The sequence below is a fragment of the Pogona vitticeps genome, chromosome 9, assembly GCF_051106095.1.
Source record: "Pogona vitticeps strain Pit_001003342236 chromosome 9, PviZW2.1, whole genome shotgun sequence".
NCBI lineage: Eukaryota > Metazoa > Chordata > Lepidosauria > Squamata > Agamidae > Pogona > Pogona vitticeps.
The window spans coordinates 22,289,261-22,313,650 of NC_135791.1; the positions used below are offsets into that span (position 1 = coordinate 22,289,261).

General features: G+C 44.5%; 1 protein-coding gene across 1 annotated transcript in view; it reads left to right on the plus strand.

Annotated features, from left to right (window-relative positions):
• Nucleotides 1-5,475: 5,475 nt before the first annotated feature.
• The window catches only part of ERF (ETS2 repressor factor), a 38,965-nt gene continuing 20,050 nt past the window's right edge, over nt 5,476-24,390 (plus strand). Inside the window, exons 1-3 of the mRNA XM_078380328.1 lie at nt 5,476-5,839; nt 11,265-11,419; nt 12,628-12,710. Of these exons, the coding sequence (XP_078236454.1) occupies nt 12,650-12,710 (61 nt within the window). The 5' untranslated portion in view covers nt 5,476-5,839; nt 11,265-11,419; nt 12,628-12,649. The remainder of the gene's footprint in view (nt 5,840-11,264; nt 11,420-12,627; nt 12,711-24,390) is intronic.

Here is a 24,390-nt window from a genome sequence, read left to right on the forward strand (position 1 = left end):
ACTATATAACCATTTAGACCAGTAGGCTGTTACCAAGGATGGAAAGCAACTGGAAGTGCTAAAGGCAATGCTAAATATTGGTTGCATCAGAAGCCTTGCATCAGGGAGAGCCACAGTGAATGAGTTCGGTGAAGGCTCAGGTTGTTGCTAAGTGCCAGTAAGATGGCAGTGTGAAAAACAGGGCAAAAGTTCCTCCATCTTCAATATATTGGGAGGATCTCACCAGACGGAGCATGTGACACCAGCTGCATGAGCTGAAATTGCCTCCACTGCACAATTATAAAATACACCCAGGGTACGGTTCCCTTTTTTCACATAGGCACCCTATGTGGAGTTACCTTGATCTCTGTTGGAGCCCACCTACTGTATTTAGCGGTCTGCAGGGGCTCACTTGCAAATTTTATGACCAGAGACCTCTTTATAGACCGTTGTAGTTGCTTTAACAAAAAAAAAAAAGCCATCTAGTTTGCACAGCGAACCATGGCAGATTCATCCATTGTAGTAACAACAACAACAACAACAACAACAACAACAATATATGATGATGATGATGTGCCATCGAGTCAGTTCTGACTTATGGCTACTCTTTTCAAGGTTTTCCAGGTAGTGAAAACTTAGGAGTTGTTTCCCATTCCCTATTTCCAGGGGTGCTCTGGGACTGTGCAGCTTGCCCAAGGCCACCCAGGCTGGCTCTTCTCTTCAGGAGGCGCAGGGGTGGGTGGGTATCGAACACTCCGTCTCTGGCTCCACAGCCAGCTTTATCCACTGTAGTAACTATTGAACGGAATACATTAAAGAAGCTTCCACATCATCACTATAATGTATGGGGTGATACTCATTTAACTATTACGGCTTTCTACAAAGAATCCTGGGAATTACAGTTTGATCAGGCCGTGGAGAATTCCTTGTTAAATATCCCTTCTAAAGCTGGACTTCCCGTCCCCTTGCAAATCCTCTGTTGTTCATAAATGCTGGCATTCGTTCGTTTATTGCATTCCGTCAGGCTGGTAAAGAAATGAATGCCAGTGTTGAGGCTTCTGCCGATGGTGCCACTGGTCTGACTGAAAGTCCGCACGACCTCTGATGAGAGTTGATTATTGGCCATGAACTATTTAAAACTCTCCGTTATTTTGTTTGAAGAATCTGATACTCCTGTTAGACAAGACATGCCTGTCACCATGAGCTAACTATTTCTCATATGCAGATCTTATAGTGCTACTTTTAAAAGGCAATTAACTACAATTCCAGGAGTCCCTCCCAAGTAGTTTGCTATGTACTCGCATTTCTTAGAAGTAACTCTTTACCTTCTTCAAAGCAGAACATCTGAATGCGGCAAGCCAAAATAGGCTGAAGCATTGCTGTGCAATTATAAAAATAACATTACAGAGTATACGACTAAACAAATTAGGTTTTCCTTAATTTAGTTGCACCTATAGTTAGGCTGACATTCTGGACCAAAATAATTCATTATACGTAATTAGTTGTTCATACCCAGTTACTTCTTCTATGTGCCTGTATAAGATCATTTCCAGACTGGTAGGAAGATGTGATTTGGTAGTTTTCTTTAAGAATTGGACTAGTTTGTGGAGAGAACACGAAAATGCAAGGAAATCTAGGATGGTTGGGACAGAGCCCTAAAAATACTTATTTTCTTTCCATTGCAATTCACAGAGTGCCCCCCAACTAATGCTGGATGCAGAGAGTCTAGGAGATGTGGTTCTGAAATCAACTTTTCAAAGCTCTGGCATTGCCCTCCTTCTGCACATTTATTGTTTGCAACACTGCATTATAATTTGATGGAAAGGGAGCAACCCAAGGTATGTGACGAATGTCCACGTAGCATAAGGTGTCATGGATCAAAGCTTTTTGCATCAGATGCATAGAATATACAGTAGTCCTAAATTGGCAGGTGTCACCTTGTAGTTTATGATAGTAGGGCAAGCTGCAGACACATTTAAATTGATCAGTCTGCCACCTAGTGACTGAAGAAGGTAGTTCTAACTATGGGAAATGTATAAAAAAATTAAAACAAATAACCCTGAGGTCTGCATGCATGAGGTTTACTTAATATTCATACCAAGTTATAAGTAGTAGGTTTCATGAGCGTGGGACTCTGGAGGATAAACATACAGCCTTTAATTAGTACAGATTAGTATTAGACACTGGGTCTTACTTTGGAGGAGACACATATGGTTGCATTTTTGCACTTTCCCTTGTAAAGTCCAAAAGTAATTTTTCCTTTTTGATAACTGGCTTGCTGAATGAATTCATTGCAAAAAAGATTGTGCATGTTACTTTCTGCTGAATTGCACCATATAATGGATTGCATGCCTGGACTACAAAGCCCAGCCTCTGAAACTTGACAGTCTTCCATTCACATACTTGGGAACGGGCACCACCGAGTTCATTAGGACTAGCTTCTGAAGAAACCAATGTAGGATTATACCATAAGCCTCTAGTTTGATGTCTGAAGCAAGATCCAGTGTCCTAAAAGGGGAGTAAAACCATCACCATCATCATCTTGAGATGCCCAAATATAGTTCTGTGAGTGGGGACCCCTTAAAGCTGGAAGAGGTGAGCCATGCGAATGGAGAATTCCTTTAGGTGCCTTTGATCTTTGGTATTTGTGCAAAGGGTTGCATTGTTAGGCAGAGCTTTGGAATATGACTTTTTTGGGGGGGGGGACTACAGCTCCCCATATCCCCTAGCTAGTAGGGAATATAATCCCAGGAGTGTCTTTTCCATGCTGTGTTGTAAATGTGGTGGGTCCGGCATTGGTTTCACGGCCATAACACGGCGGACTCTGCTGCCTACGGAGCTGATCCTGCAGCCTCCACTTTGCTCTTTTTCCAGACAAAAGAATGGTGATGATAGCCCTGGAATGTAAGGCATAATCCTTATTTTAGAAACTAGCCCCCCATTGATAGCCATACCATGCATCCTCCAGTTCGCTTTTTGGTCTGATTTTGACCTTCCCACCCCGTACATTCCCAGTCGCAGAACAGTTCTCACTGTTTTGTGCTGGATTTGAATCTCATAATAGGAGGTGACTCATTTCCTCTCCATTTGCAAGCTGGCTGGCAAACAGTGTCTCTCTCTCTCTTTTTTTTTTTAAAGTGTCTCTGAACATATCAGAAGTGCCACTACCTAGTTATAGTTCGCTCCCCCAGTATCTGTGGCCGGAGACAGGGTGTCAAGATGGATACAAGTCCCTGCATTCAATAAATGAGGTATGAGGTGCGGCTTCAGTATGTACTCTTGTGTGTCCTATATGTACTGTCAGGTTGTATCTGACTTATGGTGACCCTAAAAGAGTTTTCAAAGTATGTAAGATATTTAAGGAGTGGTTTTACAACTCCCACCCACCCCACAAGTTTCCATGACCAAGGGGGGATTCAAATCCAGTTGCCCTGAATCCCTAGCTTATACATGACAGTGACTTTAATGACATTTCAGCCATTATTTTAAGGCAAGGGATTTTGTTGACAGAGTGCAGAAATGTTTAGTCTGAATGGAAGGAAATTGCTGAAGCTATTGATCACCGTCAGAAATACAAACTAGATGAAACAAGATCTCTTACCTCTTTCTGTTGATGTAAGAATTTACAAGCTTTTGAGTGACACCAGACTCTTCTTAACTGAGGCAAATGAAAGCACACCTAATTCTCAGCTATGCAATGAGCAAAGTGCATCACTAAAGCAAATATTTGCGGTGAATTATGCAGCTTAATCTCACAATGCTGTTTTTTTCCAATCCCAACCGTGCATTGCGGTGATCCAAGAAGCCATGATCTGTGTTGTAGAATTGCACTCTACAGGATCTGAAGAAGCGTTGTTATGGATATCAAAAACTTTGGCCCAAATCTCCTGAGAAGTTTGGGAGTCCAGAATTCTTTGTTAATATATGATATATTCCGGAGCTGAGTTCTGACACTGAAAACAGGTTCAGCAACGAAATCTTGGTGTTTGGTGACTCAAATTAGATTGTTTTGTCAAGGGATGATGCTAGATATAGTGTCTTTTAAGAACGTTTTCAACCCGTGCACTTTGAAATGAGGAACAGATGCCCTCTAAAGGGAAAGTGCCATGTTTAAAAAAATAATAATTATAAGAACTTTCTTTAATTCTGAACCAGAATAGAGAAGAGTGTTTCTGACCACGTGTGAAATCCCTTTAATATAACTATGGCTAAACACAGCCGTTGGCAGTCTCCCAGTAATATTAAAATAGATCAGTGTTTCCCTAAATTCTAAAAGTCAGACGTATTTTTTTAAAAATCTGTAATTTCTTGGAATGACTGCATTATGCACTTAGAGACATATTGCATAAGGTTTGTTTTTAGGAATGTGTAGAATTAGTGATTGCCAGACCTCAGAGGAGCCCACCGCCTGTATTCCAGTATGTTACCAAGGCATGTCTCCCGGTTGGTGACTCATCCCCTTACTGCAGGCACACATGGACGTTGCAGGCAGCCTCCTTATGAGTGGAAATAGTTCCATTGGCTCTCTTTATCAAGAGAGTGCAGTGATCAAAATGCCCTTCTGAGTTCCAACTTCAAGTCTTCACCAAGCCATGCATGGGGAAACTTGGAGCCTTAACCTACCTTACAGGGTTGATGCGGGGATAAGGGGGGAGTTAAGTATGTCACCTAGGCAGTAGTTCTCAAATTTGGGTCCCTGGATGTTCCTGGACTGCAGCTCCCAGAAATCCTGGCCAGCCCAGCAAGCGGTGAAGGCTTCTGGGAATTGCAGTCCAAGAACATCTGGGGACCCCCAGTTTGAGAACCGCTGGCCTTTGAGGCTGATTGGAGGAAAGCTGGGTGTAATAGAAGTGTAACTAAAGAGCCAATTCCAAAATGGGGCACAACTAACCTCTCCCCGAATAAGAACTGCTTACAAAGAGGTAGGCTGAAGCAGAGACTCATACAGAGCAGCGGCCAGGAGCTTCTTCCATGTGAAGTCTCCCTAGTTGGGGGGTGGGAAAGATGAGGACGCTTTGCTTGCCCCACCCAATAACCTACCATGGCCTTGATCCGCATAGGCTCAAGAACAGGCAGTGCCCCAATTCATTTCTGCCAGGGCGGCTGGCGCTTGCAGCGCCTCCTGCTGGCCGGCGTCTTTTTTCTGGCAGCCAGCAGGAGGCAGTGCAAAGCAACAATGCCTTGGAGGCGAAATGCCTCCTCCTGCTTTTTGTGGGGCAGGCGGGCAGGCAGGGGGGAAAGAGAAGACAGAAAAGTGTGAGTTGTGGGGGGGAGTGGGTGGGTGGAGGCAAGCAAGAGAGTGTTTGTTTTGTGTGCGTGCGAATGGCCGTGCGGGCCCGTGCATGCGTCTCCCGCCCCTCTTGCCCAGAGCCGGGCAGGGCAGGGCGAGAGAGGGCAGATGCCAGCTGGCAGGCACCCCAGGGCGGGGAGGCGGTGGCAGGCGGGCGGCGGCGAAAGGAACAGCGGCAAGGATTTCACAGCAGCTGTTTTTAGTGCCTGCTGCTAATTCGGCCACAGGAACAAACTTTTCCTTTTGCCTCCTGCTGCTATTTCGGCTATGGAGGAGTCACAAGGCGCCCGGCCTCCCCTTCCAACTTTAATCCTCCTTTACTCCTTCTTTTCCTCCTTCTCTTCTTCCTAAGCCGACCCCGCCCTGTAGCTAAATATACTGCCTTCTCTCTCTCTCTCTCTCTGGACCCTTCCTTTCGGCTGGCTCCCTCAGTTGACTTTTGGAACTGGTCTGGGGCAAAAGCCCGGGGAGGAGATTTCCTGTCTATGGGGCGGGAGGTGGCGGTGGAAATGCCCCTGAGAAAGTGAGACCTCTCTTTTGCGCCCGCCAGCCCTGTCTCTGCTCTCCTCTGTAAGTGATTTTTCTCATTTTCTCTTCACCCCCTATCTCACCTTCCCCATTCCCCACCATGCCGTGGGGTGGGGTGGCCTGTAAAGGGGGTGGGGGAGCAAAAACAGCTTGCAGATCTGAAGACCTTTGCATGCTGTCCTGCCTCTCTTTCTTTGATGGTCTGGGAAGAGGGTTGGGGTACACAGGAACGGGGGGGGGGAAGGAGATAGGTAGAAATGGGCCTGCTTGCATTGTGGGAGAGGGGTCGTGCTCCTGTTTCTGGCATGGGGGGGAAGGTCAGTTTTAAGGACAACAGTATAAGATGCTGGAACTTTCAGTGGGGAACACACACACAGTGTGACAACTTTAAGTGACACCAACGCTTCCATAAGCATCAGAGGCTGTTTAACAGAAGCCCAATTTATTTATTTTTATTTGTAAGTCTTTTTGCCCCCACTTGATTTTGCAAACGGTTTCCCACAAGGTCTCGAAAAGTATTTTGAGCCGATTCCCCCTCCCTCCCTGGCTGTTTGCGCCAAGCCTGTATGTTGTATATAGGCTACTAGGCAGGAGTAGCCATTTTAAAGCTACGTGTGTATATTCCTTGCTAATCCTAATTTTACACTTTGCATAGACCAGTTTTGAGTGAAAAAATGAGATTTCAGTTTTATAGGGAATAATCCTGTGGAAAATGAGTGGCACCGTGGGGGGGGGGGGGAGAATGCCAGTCGGAACGTCACTTGTAAAAGGGGGCTTCCGTTTAAAGTTGATGAAAGCGTGGAGGTTCGGGTTCTGTTATTTAAGGGTGGCTGGAAGAAGAGATTGATTTAAGTATCTAGACGTGTGTCTTGCTTTATCACAGGGGGTGGGGGCTGTTCCTACATGCATGCCATATATACATTTCTCTTATGTGCATAATCGTCCAGCAAACTCTTTGAGTTGGATTCCTTTGAGTAGCAGGAACTTGACAAGGGCCACCCAATGAGTTTTGCTGCCATATAAGTTTGTCAGTGGAGTTTGCCAGCCTGCACTTGGTTACCGTATTTTTCGCTCCATAAGACGCACCTTTCCATAAGACGTACCGATTTTTTAGGAGAAGAAAACAGGAAAATATAATCTGTTTTCTTCGCTCCGTAAGACACACAGACTTTCCACCCCCCTGTTTTGTGGGGGGAAAGTGTGTCTTATGGTGCGAAAAATACGCTACTTTGAGGCCCATGGGGGTCAGCCTGCGAGTCCACTCCCCCAGGCCCAAGCAGGATGCTGTTCCTCACTCTCAGGCTGTTGAGAGTAACGACAATTGTTTAAAAATCGCCTCGTTTCATTTATGCCTTCGTGAGTTTCTCCAGTTGTACAGGTTGGGCACTATTATTTTGCTAGGCTCTTTAGATGCACATGGCGCATGGAGGACGATGGGCATGTGGTGAAGTCATACATCTTGAGCACTTGAGGCATAAAAAGATGAATAAAAGATTTGATGGTGTGTATGTATGTGAATCGTGCGACCAGAGAGGGAAAAATTAGGCGGAGGTTAAGGGGAAGCCGTGATGGTAAGTTAATTTGCAAAAGGGAAACATGGCGTCCAAGTTCCCCACGCCGTTAGGATGAGGCTACTTCAATCATCATGATCAGCACCGTATCGGATTTTCAGAGGGAAACAGTGCCTCGTTTTGTTCGCCCCTTTGTTTTGTAACGGGGTTAAATAAGAAGACTTTGCCCGAGAATGTGTCAAGAGTGTTTCTGAGCATGTCCAACCTGCCTTTCCCTCACAACCAAGTAACCATGGGCAACCCACACGCATTTGGGACGAGGGAAGAGGGCAGCCGGGTCAAAAGGGCATGTCTTCTAGGCAGGCTTAAGGCCCAGGGGTTGACATGTTTCTTTTTAAAAATTAACCTCTGCCTAGCAGGCCCTGTCATGGTGAAAGCTTTTCTGCCCCCCCCCCAACCTGACACCCCTCACCCCTCCCTCTTTGCTCCCGTTCCCCCCCCCCCGCCGTGGGATACAGTTCAGTCCCATTATTTCCCATCGAGTTTAAAATGAAAAGGATGCGGTCTGCGCTGTGGAGCCTTCGCTCAGAGGCCAGGGTAATGGAGGGATCCGGTTGCGAGTTTTTTGCTGGCCTATTTGTCAGTCTGGCAGAAGGGCAGCCAATAAGTCTGCGAGGAAGGGGTGTAAATTAGGAAGCCCGGCTGAAGGGAGGCGGGAGGGTGCCGGCCTGCCGTCGGGCAGAATACGCCAGGGCCTGGCCGCAAACTTCCCACCCGATAATTATAGGGAGAATAATGCTGCATTATTTATAACGCCGGCTATTTATAACCAGGGCCCAGAAAATGTGGCACCAACCCTTTAGGCTGCCTGCTGCACCCGAGCCGGTGACCCTCTTGCCCCCCCCCACATGCCCTTCACCCAGCCTCGGCCCGAGGAGAGTTTGCAGGGCAAAGAGGGTGAGTGGGTGGGGGCAGAGGCTGGGTGGCAAATGCACTCCTCTCCACCCCCCATGCACCACCCTCCATCACCCCCATGCATCACCCTCCATTACCCCCATGCACCCCCCTCCACCCCATGCACCCCCCTCCATCACCCCCATGCACCTCCCTTCATCACCCCCATGCACCCCCCTCCATCACGCCCATGCACCCCCTCCATCACCCCCATGCACCACCCTCCATCACCCCCATGCACCACCCTCCACCCCAATGCACCCCCCTCCATCACCACCCAAGCATGCCGTATTTTCCTCTCTGCAGGAACATAGGAAAGAAGAGTGATCGCAGGGCGGATGCTTGCAAATGGGAAATCCACCGGATTGGGATCTCCCGGTCCCCCTTGTCTCCCCCCCACCTCTCCCCTCCCACCCCCAGTCCTTGGGTAGCCTCTCCCCTCTTTCCCCTCCAACTTTCATTCCATTCCCCCTGAGCTTTCAGTTTTCATGCCCGGGGAGATTGTTCCCATATTTTGGCCTGCTTCCCCAGTAGCCTGGTCGCCAGGGGTCAACAGCAGGGGTCAGGACCGGAAAATTCCCACATGTCTCTTTAAACAGGTGCCAGAGTGCGGCTCGCCCCCCCCCCCCCGCTTCGGGTTAACCCTTTGCCTCCTGGGCCGCAGCATGACCTGTTGAGAGACGCCTTTGTCTGCATCAGTGTTTTCCACCAAAGTCCCTCTCGCTGAGCTGCTTTCCACCCCCAGCCGCCTTTGGCGAATCTGGATCAGAATTAAAACTGCAAACGCTCTTCAGTTCTTCCATCCACCTTTGTTTACTTTTGGGAGTAAGCATGAAAACATTCCACCCTTTGGGGAACTCCCTCACCCCCATTAGGATTATTTGATTAAAGCTATTTTCTCCTGGATACACTTGTGTAAAGAAATGACTGGGATTGACACGGTCCTCCCCAGTTGGCCCCCACCTTCCAATTTTATTTTCCGACGAGGAAGGTTGGGGGGGGAACCACAGAGAGTATTTCCTGGGAGGGGGGGTGGATTTCAAGCTATGCCTTGCCTTCTACAGCATCCTGTCCCCCTAAATGGATCTCACATTCAAGCAGCCTTTGGCTTCTAATACCTCTCAGCTGTTGACATTCTGTTCTTCTTAATAATAATCCTTAGCATTCATGTGCAGCATTTCAGAGTGATTTGCGTGCATTATGTCAGTAACCATGAACGACGGTCTTGTACTGTAGGACACTATTACCGGCCGTTATGAGTCCTCTAGAAATAATTATGATGTCCACATCCTAGATCAGAATGTTGCAAGGATAGGATTTGAAGATGCCCCTTAATTTTTTTTTGTTCCCCTCCATTCGCGATTTGAACCAAGAACATCTGAGATTCACGTCAACCTTTTAATCAAGTACTACTCCAGTAATCTGAATTGGGGCCTACCTCTACAAATGTACAATATTTGGAACCTATTTTTAAAGTTTTAATTTCCCCATTGGGCAGAAAAATGTAGTACCATCATATTGGCACTGAATGTAGAATTAATTTTAAAAAAATACTAATGTAGGTGAATGTCATGAGAGAATAAATGTGACTACAAATCCCTGGGTAGAACAGACCCTATTGAATTGGTTGCTGAATGATAGACCAATGCCTATGTAAATCCCATTAATTCAATAGGTTTACTCTAGTACAGACTTGCTTATATAAATCCCATTAATGTAATAGGTCTATTCCAGTGCTGACTTGCAGTTGGATTTAGGCTTATAATGTGTGAATGGCATTGATGTCTGACCTGTAGCTAGTATGGTATAGTGACAGTGGAAGGACAGAATAGGACTCTGGAGACCCAGGCTCAAAATCCCTCTTGCCCAGGGAAATTCGTTACAGGATGGCAATGCTAAAACCACCCTTTAAATATCTCACATACCTTGAAAACCATTTTAGGGTTGCTATAAACCAGATGACTATATATAATATATTATGACTTCTGCGAAGCCTGATCTACAGGCTACATGCTTCCCCAGCCACAGTGCTCTCTCTCTTCCTCCCCCAGCAACCTTAAGCCTTACTGCTTCCATGCCACTAATGGTGGCTCAGAAGCAGCAATGTCATCCAGGGTCACAAGGGCAGTGAGAGGCGGAGGAGGATTTAACAACCCCCCTCTGTCAGAGACCCCCAAGCAGCTCCCCCATCTCAAGAATCTTGCACAGCATTCCTGGGATTAGGTGAGATGAAGGTCTTCCTGGCAAAGATGCTCATAGATGCTCACCAATACAACACATTAACTTTGGATGTAGTATTTTGGCTGAAAATCGGTGTGTTTGCGACGGCTTCCTTTGTCGCAGCTCCCAGATTTGGGAACTCCCTTCCATTGGAGGCCTGCTTGGCCCCGTCTTTGCTATCCTTCCCGTATGCAGGCAAAAACATCCTTTTCAGGCAAACTTTCCCTTAGTGATTGACTGTCTAGGAAGGTTTTTTTTTTCTCCCCAGTGGGGTTGCTTGTTTGTTTGAGTTGTTGTGGTGGTTACATCTCTTTTTAGTAATGCTTTTATCTACTTTTCCAAATACGGTATATTTGTTTAATTCTTTGTAACATTTCTAGTAACATTGTTTTTACCTTTTAATATTGTTTCTTTTTAATGATGCAAGCCACGTTGGGTTCTGTTTAGGAGAAAGGCAGAGTAGAAATACATAAACAAATAAATTGCACCCACTGACACGGAAGGAGCCACTTGCTTCTTAAAAACTCCATTGCTACAAGGAGCAAGGAGGGTATCCTTGGACAGACTGGGAAGCAACATCTTAATGCACGGTCTTGTTTTCCATGGGAAAGAAAACATTCTTTTGTCCTCCGTGTGAGGTCTGTCGTCTTCTACCTCACGCACAGATTCCTATCTAACTTTAACACTGGCTGAGCAGGGAGAAATCAACTGAAATCTGCGAACGTTTGGTTTACAAGTACTGTACTCATCAATAAATATATAAATAAATTGTTTATTTCTAGGGAATGGAAGGTGCCAAGACTTAAACTGCATCCTGTAAGCTCTTTGCCCCTAATTCTAGATGGTATGTGGCTTTTGATCACTCAGCAAGAGGAATTATCACGTGGCATATTCTGAAGTGGCATCATTGCACTGAAAACAGCTTCTGGGGCTGAAGGTTAGTGGGCCCTGGCTCAAATTAAACCTGCATTCCCAGTAGACTATTTAACCTACGTTTCCAAAGGAGTATGATGGTGTAGAGCCTGGGATTTCTTCCTTCCTGGACTATGACTTTCCAGAAAGGATTTTTTTCAAAAAATTCAGAATTGTTGGTGACATAATCCAGGAATCTTCTAGAAACAAAAGCCTCAGTGCTTTGGAGGGAAAAGGAGTCTGAGATTACACTCCGAGGTAGTTGGTAGAAACTGGGGTCTTCCATTCCTCTTTCTCACCCAAGGACTTCCTGCAGTAAGAATAGACGTGCTCTCATGGAACAGAGTATAAATGTGCACGTTGGGTAAAGATCTCCCTCTAGAAATAAAAAATTAAAGTCGGAGTGAAGCAGAAGAAATGCATTCTTTCCCAGGTATGAGTCAACTATAAGAAAGGTATTGTGTGATTACCAGAGGCCTATAGCTGCTTATTAAAACGTGGTGAGAAGGAAAAGAAGAGGTTGGCATTTCTCTCTCTCTCTCTCTCTCTCTCTCTCTCTCTCTCTCTCTCTCTCACACACACACACACACACACACACACACACACACACACACACACACACACACACACACACACACACACACACACACACACACACACACACACACACACACACACACACACACACACACATACACACACACACACCCCAGATTAGAAACTGTCAATGAAAAAGAATTACACAATTACCCCGTGTGCCTTTCTGTATATGTGAATGTTCCTGCTGTTCTCTGGCAGATACCTTAAGGAAGCTATGTGATGCCTGTTTTTTTTTTTCTTTAAATGAGAAAGAAACATTTCACAAACTATAGCAAGATGTTTAAATTGCTGAGAAGGGGGGGGGTTGGTTTAGCTCACAGCATAGAGGCGGTGATGGTGGTGATGATGAGGACTCACTCATTGCCTAGCCAGCATGACCGCAAGCTATGCTGGCTCAGGATTATGGTCACTGTAATCTGGAGAAGTAAACTAGAGTTCCCTAGTTCTCTAGACAACACAAGGTCACGTTGCTGGGGGGGGGGGGGTTATGGGAGTTGTGTTCTAAAAATAAGTTCTGGCTGAAATGTAACGTGTGTGTGTGTCTGTGTGTTTGTGTGTGTTTGGCAGAAATTCTATGGTTGTTTTTTATTTTTGGTTTTGCCTGTATGGTAACCCTCTGTTCTGTTTGCTCAGGCATAACCTGTCCAGGTGTGGAATGTATTGCCGTTGCCAGTCTCCGAGAAGCAAGCGGGATGGACCAGCCGACTGGAGACAAGGTGTGGTAGGCTTCAAGGACTTCCTCTTGGGACTGTCTCCTAGACCCCACTTCCTCTCGCTCAAGCATTCATACCTCTGTCAACTCTGCTTGCATGTTGCTAACACCGTAATTCATAAAAGTAAGAAAGGATCCAGGTCTTTTCCCTAGCCGCAGAGTTCTCCTTAGCTTACACTCAGTGTTACGATCCTTCTAATTTTAGTCCCTCCCATCTCAGACCAACCCGTTGGGCAGCCCTGCATCAGACCCAGCCACCAAGTGTAGTATTTGGGAGGGAGGATCCCCGCAAAGGCCTCCAAACATCTGGGCGGCAGAGGCTTCCCCCGCCTGTCCTTTTGGGTTTTCCTTCTTGGCAGAATAAAGAAAGTGGAGGTACAGCACACCTTAGTTCAGAGATGAGTAACACCCTTCCTTTTCTGAGTGTTAGGCAGTTGCATCAGAAAACCCTTTATATTTATATATATATAAATATATATATATAATGCATGCAAGGCAGGTTCTGTGCTCACTTGTGTCTAAATGATACCATCGAAAACAAACACCTTGATATAATTGCCCCCCTGGGCACTGGCATGTAGCCCAGAGGCCTACAGAAGTAAAAGGGGTCCCACCGGGGATGGATGGTGTGAGACGTTGGTATCTGTGTGCATATAGCCTATATACTAGGTTAGGATACATAGGAAAAGTGCCTTGTGTTGTTCTAGAGGAACTGAGTTCAAATCCTGTCTTTGCTCTGGTGGATGAGTTTGGGGATCATTTGTGCAACTTTGTAAGCCAGGATTGTGAAGATTGCTGGCTTCTTAGAGAAGAAATATGTGCTGGAACACACTGTTTACTCACTCCTGTTTGGCGGCTGCCTATGACACAACAAGCAAAACCAGGGTTGAAAACTGTGTGGTCCACAGGCCACGTGTGGGTTGTAAAAGTCTTTTGAGTTAGCCACAGAAACCCCATGGAGCTATAAACAGAAAATGGTTTAGTTAGCTTGTTGTCTGAACTGTCAGATAAGCCAGGGTTTATTAGCCGCCTAGAGTGGACGAGTAGTCCAGATAGGCGGGGTATAAATCAAATGAATGAATGAATAGCTAAGAACAAACCCTAATTTGTACTCCTGGCTTGTAAAGAGAGCAATATTAGGATTGCCATGTATTCCTAGTCAGTAGAGATGGACATGAACCTTGTTTCGGAGGTTCGTCGCACTGATACCACAGCTGCAGGAATCCCTGCCCCGCCTCCTCATCTGAGTGGGTGGCTGCTGGAGGAGGCAGAGGAGGGAGGAACACAATCCTGCCAGGACTGGTCAGTTGCCTGAAGAGAAGGAGAAGAGCAGCATGCGCTGGCTGGTGAATGGAGAATCTGGCCAGGCGGGTGGGGAAAGGGAACATGTGTCACCTGTGTTAGTCTGACACACCAGCACGAACCTTTGTGTTGCACTCGGTGGGCTTCTTGAAAGCTTCCTGTTGGCCACTCTCGGGGACTGGATGCTGAGATGTTTTTATAGTTCATTGAGTCAGTTCTAAGATGCTTCTCACCATATAAGTGATAGCACTTGAGTGGAAAATTCTGTGTGCATTGCAAGTGCTATAAATATTTAGGAATTACAATATGGAGATATTCAAATGCGCGTGCACATATTTTAGAGCTTGGGGAATTACTCTGAAACCAGTTTATTACAGTTGTAGTTCCAACCCTCCAGTTTTGAGTTACTATGACAGTTACACCTTCTAAAAAGTAACTGCTTTGCTATTTCTCGCAAGTGCATACAACAGTTACTGCTCTGTTTAATTAAACAAAAGTTGCAGACTAAAATCTAGAAGACTTTAGGACAAAACATTCTTAATGTCTCTGCACCCCTAACAAAGAATGGGACACAACAATTAAACTGTGTGATATTTCTCCACCATTTAATGGGTGTCCACTCCCATTATTATGCATTTAACTTTAGACATTACAGTTAGAACATAAAAAGGGTACAGTTATGCCTCTTGAGTTTAAAGTCTTTATGTAACTTAATGAGTCCCCAGTTATTGCAAAAAGGCAATGGTTAGAAGTAATTCATTATTTGGAACAGTTATTCCAAGAGGTGCCAAAGTTGTATATACAGTGTCACATGTATATCACACTGAACATGGATTTTAACACTCGCAGAATTCTTGTGTGTAGGTAATTTTGCTTATGCTAGGTTAGACCAATGATCCAGTTAGCTGACAGCATTAATATTGCTCCTGAAAAGTAAAAAGCAGAGTCCTTTCCATGCCCCCGGCCCTACTATGCTTAAGGGATCCTGAGGTTTGATCTTGTGTTCTTGGTCCTATTCTGCATCTCTGTAGTAGGGTGCCTTCTTACAAGTTGTCTTCATAGTTCTTGCGACAACCTGATGAGGAAGATCATAATTAAAAGTGCCGTAATGCAGATGGCAAGTTGTTTTTTAAGGCTTCGTAGTGAATTTTAATTGGAGCTAATGACTTCCTGCTCGTGCTCAGTTGTTCTGGTATAGCAGCTTCACAGATGTAAAGATTGTGCGTGGTGTCATTTAATTACAGCCCTGACAAATAATGCATTCCCTTTTACTTGTTCTGTGGAGCTCTATTGGCATAGAGGGTTTGTTTTATTTCACAACAATCCTGCATAGTAGGCTACAGTACTGCCTACTTGAGGGCCCATGAGGTTGATGGCTAGGAAGTTAGTCTCCAGCATCTAACCAGGGCTTCTGTATTTTGTGCTAAGCATTAAAGCACTGCATGCTAATAACAACTGCGCTGCTTCTGTCCATGTAGTTACAGTAAGAGTCTGGGTAAAAAAAAATAAAACTAAAGGCAAAGCGTTATAGCTTTACTTGTGCTCAAAAAGTTCTAGTATTTAGTTACAAATAGTGACTAGAGTCACACATAACCTACTAATGCAAACGGAAGCATACCCTAAAAAGGTATAGATCCTGTTGAATTTATATCTAAGCAACATGCTTCAGATGATGCTACATATTGAAATCCACTAGAAGAATAACAGGGAAAGCTGCTCCTAGCATTGTATGTAATCAGGTGTAAAACGGATCTGTATTAGGATAACTGGGTACCTCTAGCAAGCCTGTCACTTAGGAAAAAATTCTTCTCTGCTTTCTCCAGAAGCATCCTAATGCCATCTGAGGTTCAAGCTTCTCAGTTATTGCTCATGTGTGCATGTAAACATACCTAGATATATTCCGTTTTCTTTTTTTAAAAACATTGTAGCTTAAAATGGCAGCTAAAATAAACATTTTTCAGTTATTGCTCATGTGTGCGTGTGAACGCTCTTAGATATATTTAATTCTGTTTTCTTTTTTTGTTAAGTTGTAGCTTAAAATGGCAGCTAAAATAAACACCGGAGGCTGCAACCTGTAACAGTCAGGCAGGTTAAAAACCTGCTAGATTGCAATCTTAATCCCATCATCCAAGCCCCTTGTTTAAACAGAAGGAGGCACGCATATTCCCTGACATATGGAGACAGGATGAATCTACAGAGATGGCATCGTTCCATCTAGTAGTGAACTGAGCTAGTTCAGTTCCAGAACGAAAGCCTAGCTTATTTTATTCCTTAGTTACTTTCATGTCGTATCTTTCTTGTATTGAAACTCTGTTTGAACATACTGACGCTCTTTCCCCCGGCAAGTTCAATGTGATGATTGTACATGGTTCGCCTTCTCGCCACTTTGCCTTCGCAACCGCTCTAGAAAGGTAGCGTAGGCTGAGAAAAAGAATGACCCTGGTCCAAAGGTTACCCAGTGAGTTTCTTGGTTCAGAGCAGCGGTTCCCAACCTTGGGTAACCCTTGGGTAAGCCTTCACCACCAGCTATGCTGGCCAAGGTTTCTGGGAGTTGTGGTCCAAGAATACTCAAGGTTGGGAACCACTGGCTTAGAGGGATTTTAAGCCTAAATCTTACATGTCCCAAACCCAAACTTTTGGTTGCCAAATCAAACCTTGAACAAGGCAGAACTAAACCTACGGAGGGAGGGCATTAGACTGCAGAGGGGGGCCTCCTGGCTGCAAAGTACAGTCGTACCCCGCTTTACGATTGCCCCACATTATGACAAAACTGCATTACGATGACACTTTTGCGATCGCAAAACGATGGTCTGAATAGGCCGCCTAAAGTGGTCACAATTGACTAGATAGGCAGGGTATAAATAAATAAATAAATAAATAAATAAATAAATAAATAAATAAATAAATAAATAAATAAATAAATAAATAAATAAATAGGCTTTTTTTTGCTTTGCAATGATCGGTTCCCTGCTTCGGGAACCGATTCTTTGCAAAATGACAATTTTCCTACAGCTGATCGGCGGTTTCAAAATGTCCCCCGGGTAAATAAAATGGCTCCCCGCTGTTTTCTGGGATGGATTCCTCGCAAGACAGCCACTGAAAATGGCCGCCCTATGGAGATTTTCGCTGGACGGTGAGTTTTTAGCTCATTGGAACGCATTAAACGGGTTTTAATGCGTTTCAGTGGGTTATTTTTGCATTACGACGTTTTCGTTCTACAGCAATTTCGCTGGAATGAATTAACGTTGTAATGCGAGGCACTACTGTAGTTGAACATGGTCAGTGGCTTCTAGAAGACACCAAATGTTGGCTGACAGTTGGAAAAGTTGGGTGGAGGATATGTGAGAGTGCATTGGCTTGCTTGAGCCTTATTAGCTAGGAAGGTGTCATTCCAGAATCCTTCTGGCTGGCCTTGCAAGTCGAAAGTTTCTGGGAACTAGAGTTTAAAAAAAAAAAAAATAAATTTTCCAATCTCTGTCCACTGTAGCTAAACACGGATCTTGTTTGGGAATAGAAGGTTCAGTATACAGTATACCATTTCCCTATCCCCCTTTCCCCCCTTTCCTGATAGGGTCTAAAGCAGATTCTTGAGCATGTAATAATAATCTACAATAATTTTAGAACAGCAGCATGGAAGAGACCCTATGGATCATCAAGTCCAGCCCCTGCCAAATAAGCACAGTGGGGAATTGAACTTTCAACCAGATACCTAAAGCACCGAGCTATCCAGATTGTTCCAGTAGTGCATGATCAGCTGACTTGATGGTCACGCATTGTTCAAGCATTCCCAGAGAATCCCCTCTGATTGATGAACTTTGGTGGCTGACTGCTTTGTTGTCTTTTAGGATAAACCACCTCATAGGATTGTTGTCAGGAGAAACGCACAAAGAGGGTAGATATGTGGCTTCTAGCCTTCATAGAAGAAAGGCAGGATAGTTAGACTCTAGTAACAGTAAATAAATTCTCAGATTTGAACAAAACTTAGATGAGTAAATAAGTCAAAACGAGCCAGCTGGAAAAGTCAAAATTATGATCTTACTATTAGAGCTGGGAAATATATTTCTACCTTTTGCTGTTTTATGTTTACTTAGTTTTGGTTTTTTTTGCAGACAACACTGTGGTTTTCAGGAGGGAATGTCATTTTAAAAAGATCTCAAGGTACCTGGATGAGTTGGCTTTGCATCTTTATCTAGCCGTCTTCTCTTGCTAAAACAATGTTGAGGTTTAAAAGATGGCTTTGAAACAGATTATCCAGTCTGTGGATAACAGCTTTTGTATAAAGGGAGAAGGCTATAATAATATACATTTGCCCTGATTTTTTGGGATTAAGCTGTAAAAATTTAAACCAGTGGGCTGCGAAACAAACAAGCAAAATCTTTGTGCTGTCTCGTTCATTGTAGAAGTTGACAGCCGTGGAGGAACCTCATAAATATTTGCTTTAAAAACACTGGCCTACATGTTGCATGGGCTCTGGGTTCATGTTCTACAGGACATGTAAGTACCAGGCTGAGGAAATCTTCAGTACTGTTGGGGCAAAGTGCTCACAGGGCAAGTATACCATCGGTCCAATAATAAACGTTCCTCCAGAACCAGCTCTTCTTTACTTGAAGAGCTGGTTCTGGAGGATAACCTGGTTTGGGGCTCATGTGTTACGTGTTCAACGATGTTTTTAAAAGAGGAGATTTTCCCAGTTTCATTGCAAACTTTCCTGGCTCACTCTGAAATAATTCCCACTGGGTCCAGTGACATTGACTTCCGAGTAAGTGTGGTTAGGACTGCAGTTTCAGCTTTTAAAACCTTTGTTGCTTAAGAACCCATAAGTGTCAAGGATAGAAGACCTTTTAATATCTTGCCTGTTTATATTCCTGTAATTTGCCTTTTGTGTTCCAGTGAACTGACATGGCTGTGTCCCACCTTCAGGGAAAGCCTCTCATTTTTATAATACTGAATACGATTACTATTTACTCTTGGGAAGGCAGATAGAAAAGAACTCTGTTAAGTTAAAGGCGTTAAAGACACCCATCGTGGTGCACTTTTAAGATGTCTTCTGAGACTTTTTGCATACAATGGGATGTTGCTGGTTTTTAAGGAGATTAAAATATGCCCTTCCTTTTCTTCTTTAGTTGTTTAGCTGAATCCTGAGTATCTCAGAATTCCTGGGGTTTAGAACATTTTCTCTTCACGCAGGATTGACAAAATCCCACTAACATTTCTGCAATGCCACTCATAGGCTGTCTTAGATTTAATGGCAGTGCTTGTCATAACATGGATATTTTCATTTATCGTGTCTTTTTGCCCTGGCTGCATGCGTATATCTCTACTCATCTGCGTATCAGCCGGTTCTACTGCTGCCCAGCATGTGTGCCCTTTCCATCACATATACCGTATACTTAACCTCTAAGCCTATTCTGTGTATGTGCTTATTACGTTGTGGGTAGACCTTAGGAAACCCAAAGCCAGGATCTGAAGTCAATGGTTGCTGTCCAAAACTGGGAGGTTACGGGATTTCATTAGATGTTTCAAGTCAAGGCAAAAATAGCCTTTTCACACCAGCTAAGACTCATTGCAAGAAGAAACATACCTCGCCTCGAAAATCCACACATTTGCAAGTCTTATGGGGCATTCAGAGAAGTAAAGTGTAAAAGAAAACAATGTACAGATTTTGAAAAGAAAGCAGATTAAAGTGTGTAAAGTTGGGGGGGGGAGAAGTATAGACATATTTTGATCAAGGGGAAGAATATGCACATTAGATGAAACACATAAATAAATGCAAATGTTAGAAAAATGGGTTTTAAATGCATGCACGTTTCAGTGTTGGAGTAAAAAAAAATCACACGACCGTATGAAACAAAGACAGGAGGACAATAAAAATTCAGTTCAGGGAAATGTTATTAAATTGAGATGCATTTAAGATTATAATTCCTTTATGTCTCTTATGGTCGCTGGAAGGTGTATCTTAGTTGGGACTGGGATGGGGACTTAATCTAGTAGTGTACACTGGTGCAATGGTAAATTTGGAAGTGGGGTGCAATAATGCAACCAGCGGAGTCAGTCAGTCTCAACAAATAAGCATGTCTTTTGCAAAGCTGGTAGCTCTTAATTGCACATTGAAGGCCAAGCCATCCTCAGAAACTTTGTATTACAAACAGGGACAGCGTGCAACAGTAGGTTATTCTTGAGAAGATCCATCTGTCTTTGTCGTCACTGCAGATGACAGCTAAACTCGGAAGGAACAGAGAAGCTTGAAGGGGGTGGCAAATGCTGTCATAATCCCTGCTACTCTGAAAGTCCCTATAAGCCCTTTCTCTACTACGACAGTCATACAGTGTTAGTCAGTTTTAAACCATGACTGTATTAGTTTTACAACACACATCACCATAGCTAGAGAAATAAAATGATGTTTGTTTCTCCTGACCTGGTGCTAAACACATTGTACTTGAGAGTAAGCATCATTTTATCGTACCAAAAAAATTATCCATTTTCAAGTAAGAAGAATAAATGACTTAGAGATGGGCACAGACCCTCCCATTCAGTGGTTTGTGCTGGTTCGTTTTTCATCCTAAGCAGGTGTTCTGCACGTCCCAGATCCGCCTCCTCTGAGTGGGCGCTCACAGGAGGAGGTGGGGCTAGGAAGCACCAATCACCTGTTTGAACAAAAAAAAAAAACGCTGAGCCATCAGTTCGTGCCTTTCTCTATAAATTACCATCTACAGTGGACCCTCTACTTACGGAATTAATCCGTATTGGAACGGTGGCTGCAAGTCAAAAAGTCTGTAGGTCGAATCTCCATTGACCTACAATGGATTGAAAACCGATTAATCCCATAACTGGCAGTTTTTATTCTATTTTTGTTCCATTTTGGTTATTTTCTGGTCTGTAAGTCGATTCTCCGGCTGCAAGTCGAATCTAAATTTTGCGGCCAGAGAAGACTGTAATTCGAAAAGTCTGTAAATCGAGCTGTCTGTAAGTCGAGGGTCCACTGTAATTATCTTTGTTATCTGTCCAACCTCCCCTTACCAACGAAATATTTGCCAAAAGGAGAAAAAAAAAAAAGGAGACGTAGGAATAGAAGGAAGGGGTGGCACCGTGACGGATTATAGCAGTGGAAGATATTTGCTACCCGAAGCAAAAGAAACAAGGGGCCACCCACCTCCTATTTCAGAACAAAATGAAATTTGGATCATACTTTCTCAGTGGTGATGTAAGTAAGGCAGACGAGATGGTTCACGTAATTCCCTCAAAATCTTACTGTTGCTTCCTGCCCGCTATTGTTTGCCACCTGCCTTGCTTTGCCTAACGATAGGGCCAGCCCTGTGGTCAGCTCTGGCAGGCCTTAGCATGATGTCCATGTCAGCCTAGGCCAGGGGTGGGAAATTAATTTCTATAGTGGGGGGCCACATGGAAAATCTGAACTGTGTTCGGGGGCTGAACCAACTTTACTGACAAATAAAATGAAACAAGCGATGTTATGATTGTTTTCATTTTAAACTTGTTAACCTTCACAAATACTAAAGAGGTTTTTTTGCGGTATCGGGCCGGACTGGAGCGACGACTGGCGGGCCGGACAGGAGCAGCTCACGGGCCGTACGTGGCCCGCGGGCCGCACTTTGCCCAGGTCTGGCCTAGGCGCTGCCACTAGACCGATTTGCCAAATATCCCGCAGCGCTCTCTGGGTGGTCCTTTGGGAGACCTTTCGACCCCAAGGCCCCGGACTTCAGATCGCTGGTCCTGTGCCCAACGGCACCAATCCTTCCTTCCAAGCCATTTCCTACAGTGGAGGTCAGGGATTCGAAAGCAACTTCCCATGGAGGGGGGGGGGGTTGAATTTGGCAAAATTGGCCCTGGGTTCATTGGAAAGCAGGGATGGGGACAGAGTCGTGTTAAGCCGGACTTAAGTCACAGTGGCAATTCGACTTGGGATTCAACTTGAGGGCTTTTTTAAAAAAACGACTCAGACTTGTAATTTGGACCCCACCCACCGCTACCTTTTTTTTTCTTGGGGGAAAAGCTTGTTTTTAGTAGGGACTTGAAGCTTGGAACTCAGGACTAGGTACCAAAAAACTCAGACCCGGATCCAAAGATTTGCCAGCATCCCTGTCAGAAGGCGGTATAGGCTGATGAGATGTTTCAAGGGAGCATGTATGGACAGCAGTTGTGACTGTTGTTGTTGCATTCAGGGACTTCCCGTGCTGTGTTTCTTCCCCCCCCCCCCCCGCCGCCGCGCGCCTCCCCCACCCACCTTGGCCCCGGTCTGCGTGTCTCTCCTGAGCCCTGCCTGTCTGCATGGAGGATGGAATCTTCCAAACTCCGCAACATGCCTGGACAGAAATCCCTCCCTACTCACATTCCTTCAGATCTGCTGCTGCCTGTTTGCGTGCATGCCCTATGGCCTAGGAACAAACAACCGAGGCTGTTCCCATCCTCACTTCGGCAAGCACCTTCTTCTCAGTTCTAGCTGAACTCTTCCCCCTTGAGTACGGCTGGTACTTTGTGCTTTCCCATAATTGCTGCGCTCAACCTCATAAATACTGCTGGGCGGTGAGATCATGAATATTCCTTCTTTACTGATGGGGAACTGAGAGTGACAGGTAGTGGTTAAGGCAAGAGCGTTCACGGCTGGGCAGGAGTTTAAAAGAATCCCACAGAGGCCAAAGTCAGAAACAGTTCTCCTCCTTTTTATTATGATGCACGCTTCCATTTTTTAAAAAAAAAACTTTATATATTTGTTAAGTTTACACCTTGTATTTCTCAGTGGTGTCGTGGTAAATGTGGAAGGTATATATAGGTATATATTGTGAAAGTCCCCGATGCCAGACACCCCAGTAAGGAGAGCCGTGAAACGCAGGCACGCGGAGAGGTCCAGGTCAAAAAAAGAGGAGCAATGTTCTGTACTTTGGAAAAATCCATATTTCTCCCAGGTATTATAAGGATTGGGGCCAAACGCAGAAAGAATGGGAGGGCTGGGGTGGCAAGTGATGTCGTAGGCCTCGGTATTTAGAAAGTTGTAGGGCGTTGACCCGACAAACCTAGAGTCCACTACATCACGATGTTGGCTCCAGTGAACTGGAAGTACCAGTGACACCCCACCCCACCCCAGTGAATTTTGCTTCCTTGGACCACTGCCCAGGTGGCTGAACTAGGTCTGGTCAAGGCAACCCTTTCCATTTAAATACCGTCTAGGCTTGAGACTTGCTTAGCCTTAGTAAATATAATCATATCATGTGCCCTAACTAAGAGACCATTGTCTGGACATTCTTCCCCACCCACTCATCTTATCTATATTATATCCTTTCCATGTTCCTCCAGGCTATTCAACCAAATGTTTTTAGTTCTTTCCTCTTCCCTGATCCTTTCTTGCTTTGTTTGGGATCACTTGCATATTTGCTCTTTGTCCTTTTGAGAAACAGCCGGAGGGTACTTGCAGATATGGAAGTCAGAGTCACAAGTAGTGATAACCTGTAAATTGTTACTTTTTTTTGGGGGGGGGGGGTAATGAGAGTATGACCAAAGTTACATTTCTGAAGGTAGTGCACTGAAAGGATGAAAGTTGTTTTATTGGTGCAATGAGTCCTATTTTCTAATTACAATCAAATGACGCAATCTGACAGTAATGGTTCAAGTGTTATACCATCCTCTTATCAAGTCAAAGGATCCCCCCCCCCCCGAAAAATAGTGACATAAATTTATTTTAACAAATTACAGTTTTCTGCATTTTAAGATAATGGATAGCACTTTAAGGAGAAAAAGGAATGGATTCGTTTTAAAAAGTTTTTAAAAGTTTTTCCAGCCTCTGGAAACTTGTAATAATCCATAAGCTTTTCCAGGTTTTGATGCCATACGCCGTTTTGTTCTCATATTTAAATAGCCACAGCTTTGCCTTCTTGATCTCTCTGATTCCAGTCTCCCAGATAAACTATTCCAAGATGATGTAGTGCAGAGTGATAGGTTGGTGGGCTCAGAGCTCAAGAGCCTCTTTTATATTTCCCTTCATCTCTTTCAGCCCTGATGCTCAGAAGGTAGAGCCTGTGGCATGTAATGGGGAGGAATGGGCTAAAAGCATGTTATGCTTTGAAAGAAGGCAATAGAACATGGCGGAGGGGTTCTGTATTCAGTGATTTCACTCTGCAAGGGCAGAAACGATTACAGAAAATTTAGCATTTCATCAATATTAGCAGTTTTTGGCAAAAAAAAATCTACGTTCACCTCTTTCAGCAGCCACAAACGCAAAAATACGGTCTTCCACGACATTGAATTTATGACCGCATGCCCCTTGGGACAGGGGGACCTGTTGTCTTGTTATCATTCTGTTGGCACTGGCAGCATGATAGTTGAAGACTTTTTGAATGGTCTTGTTAATTTAACGGGCAACTCTGGTTTAATAA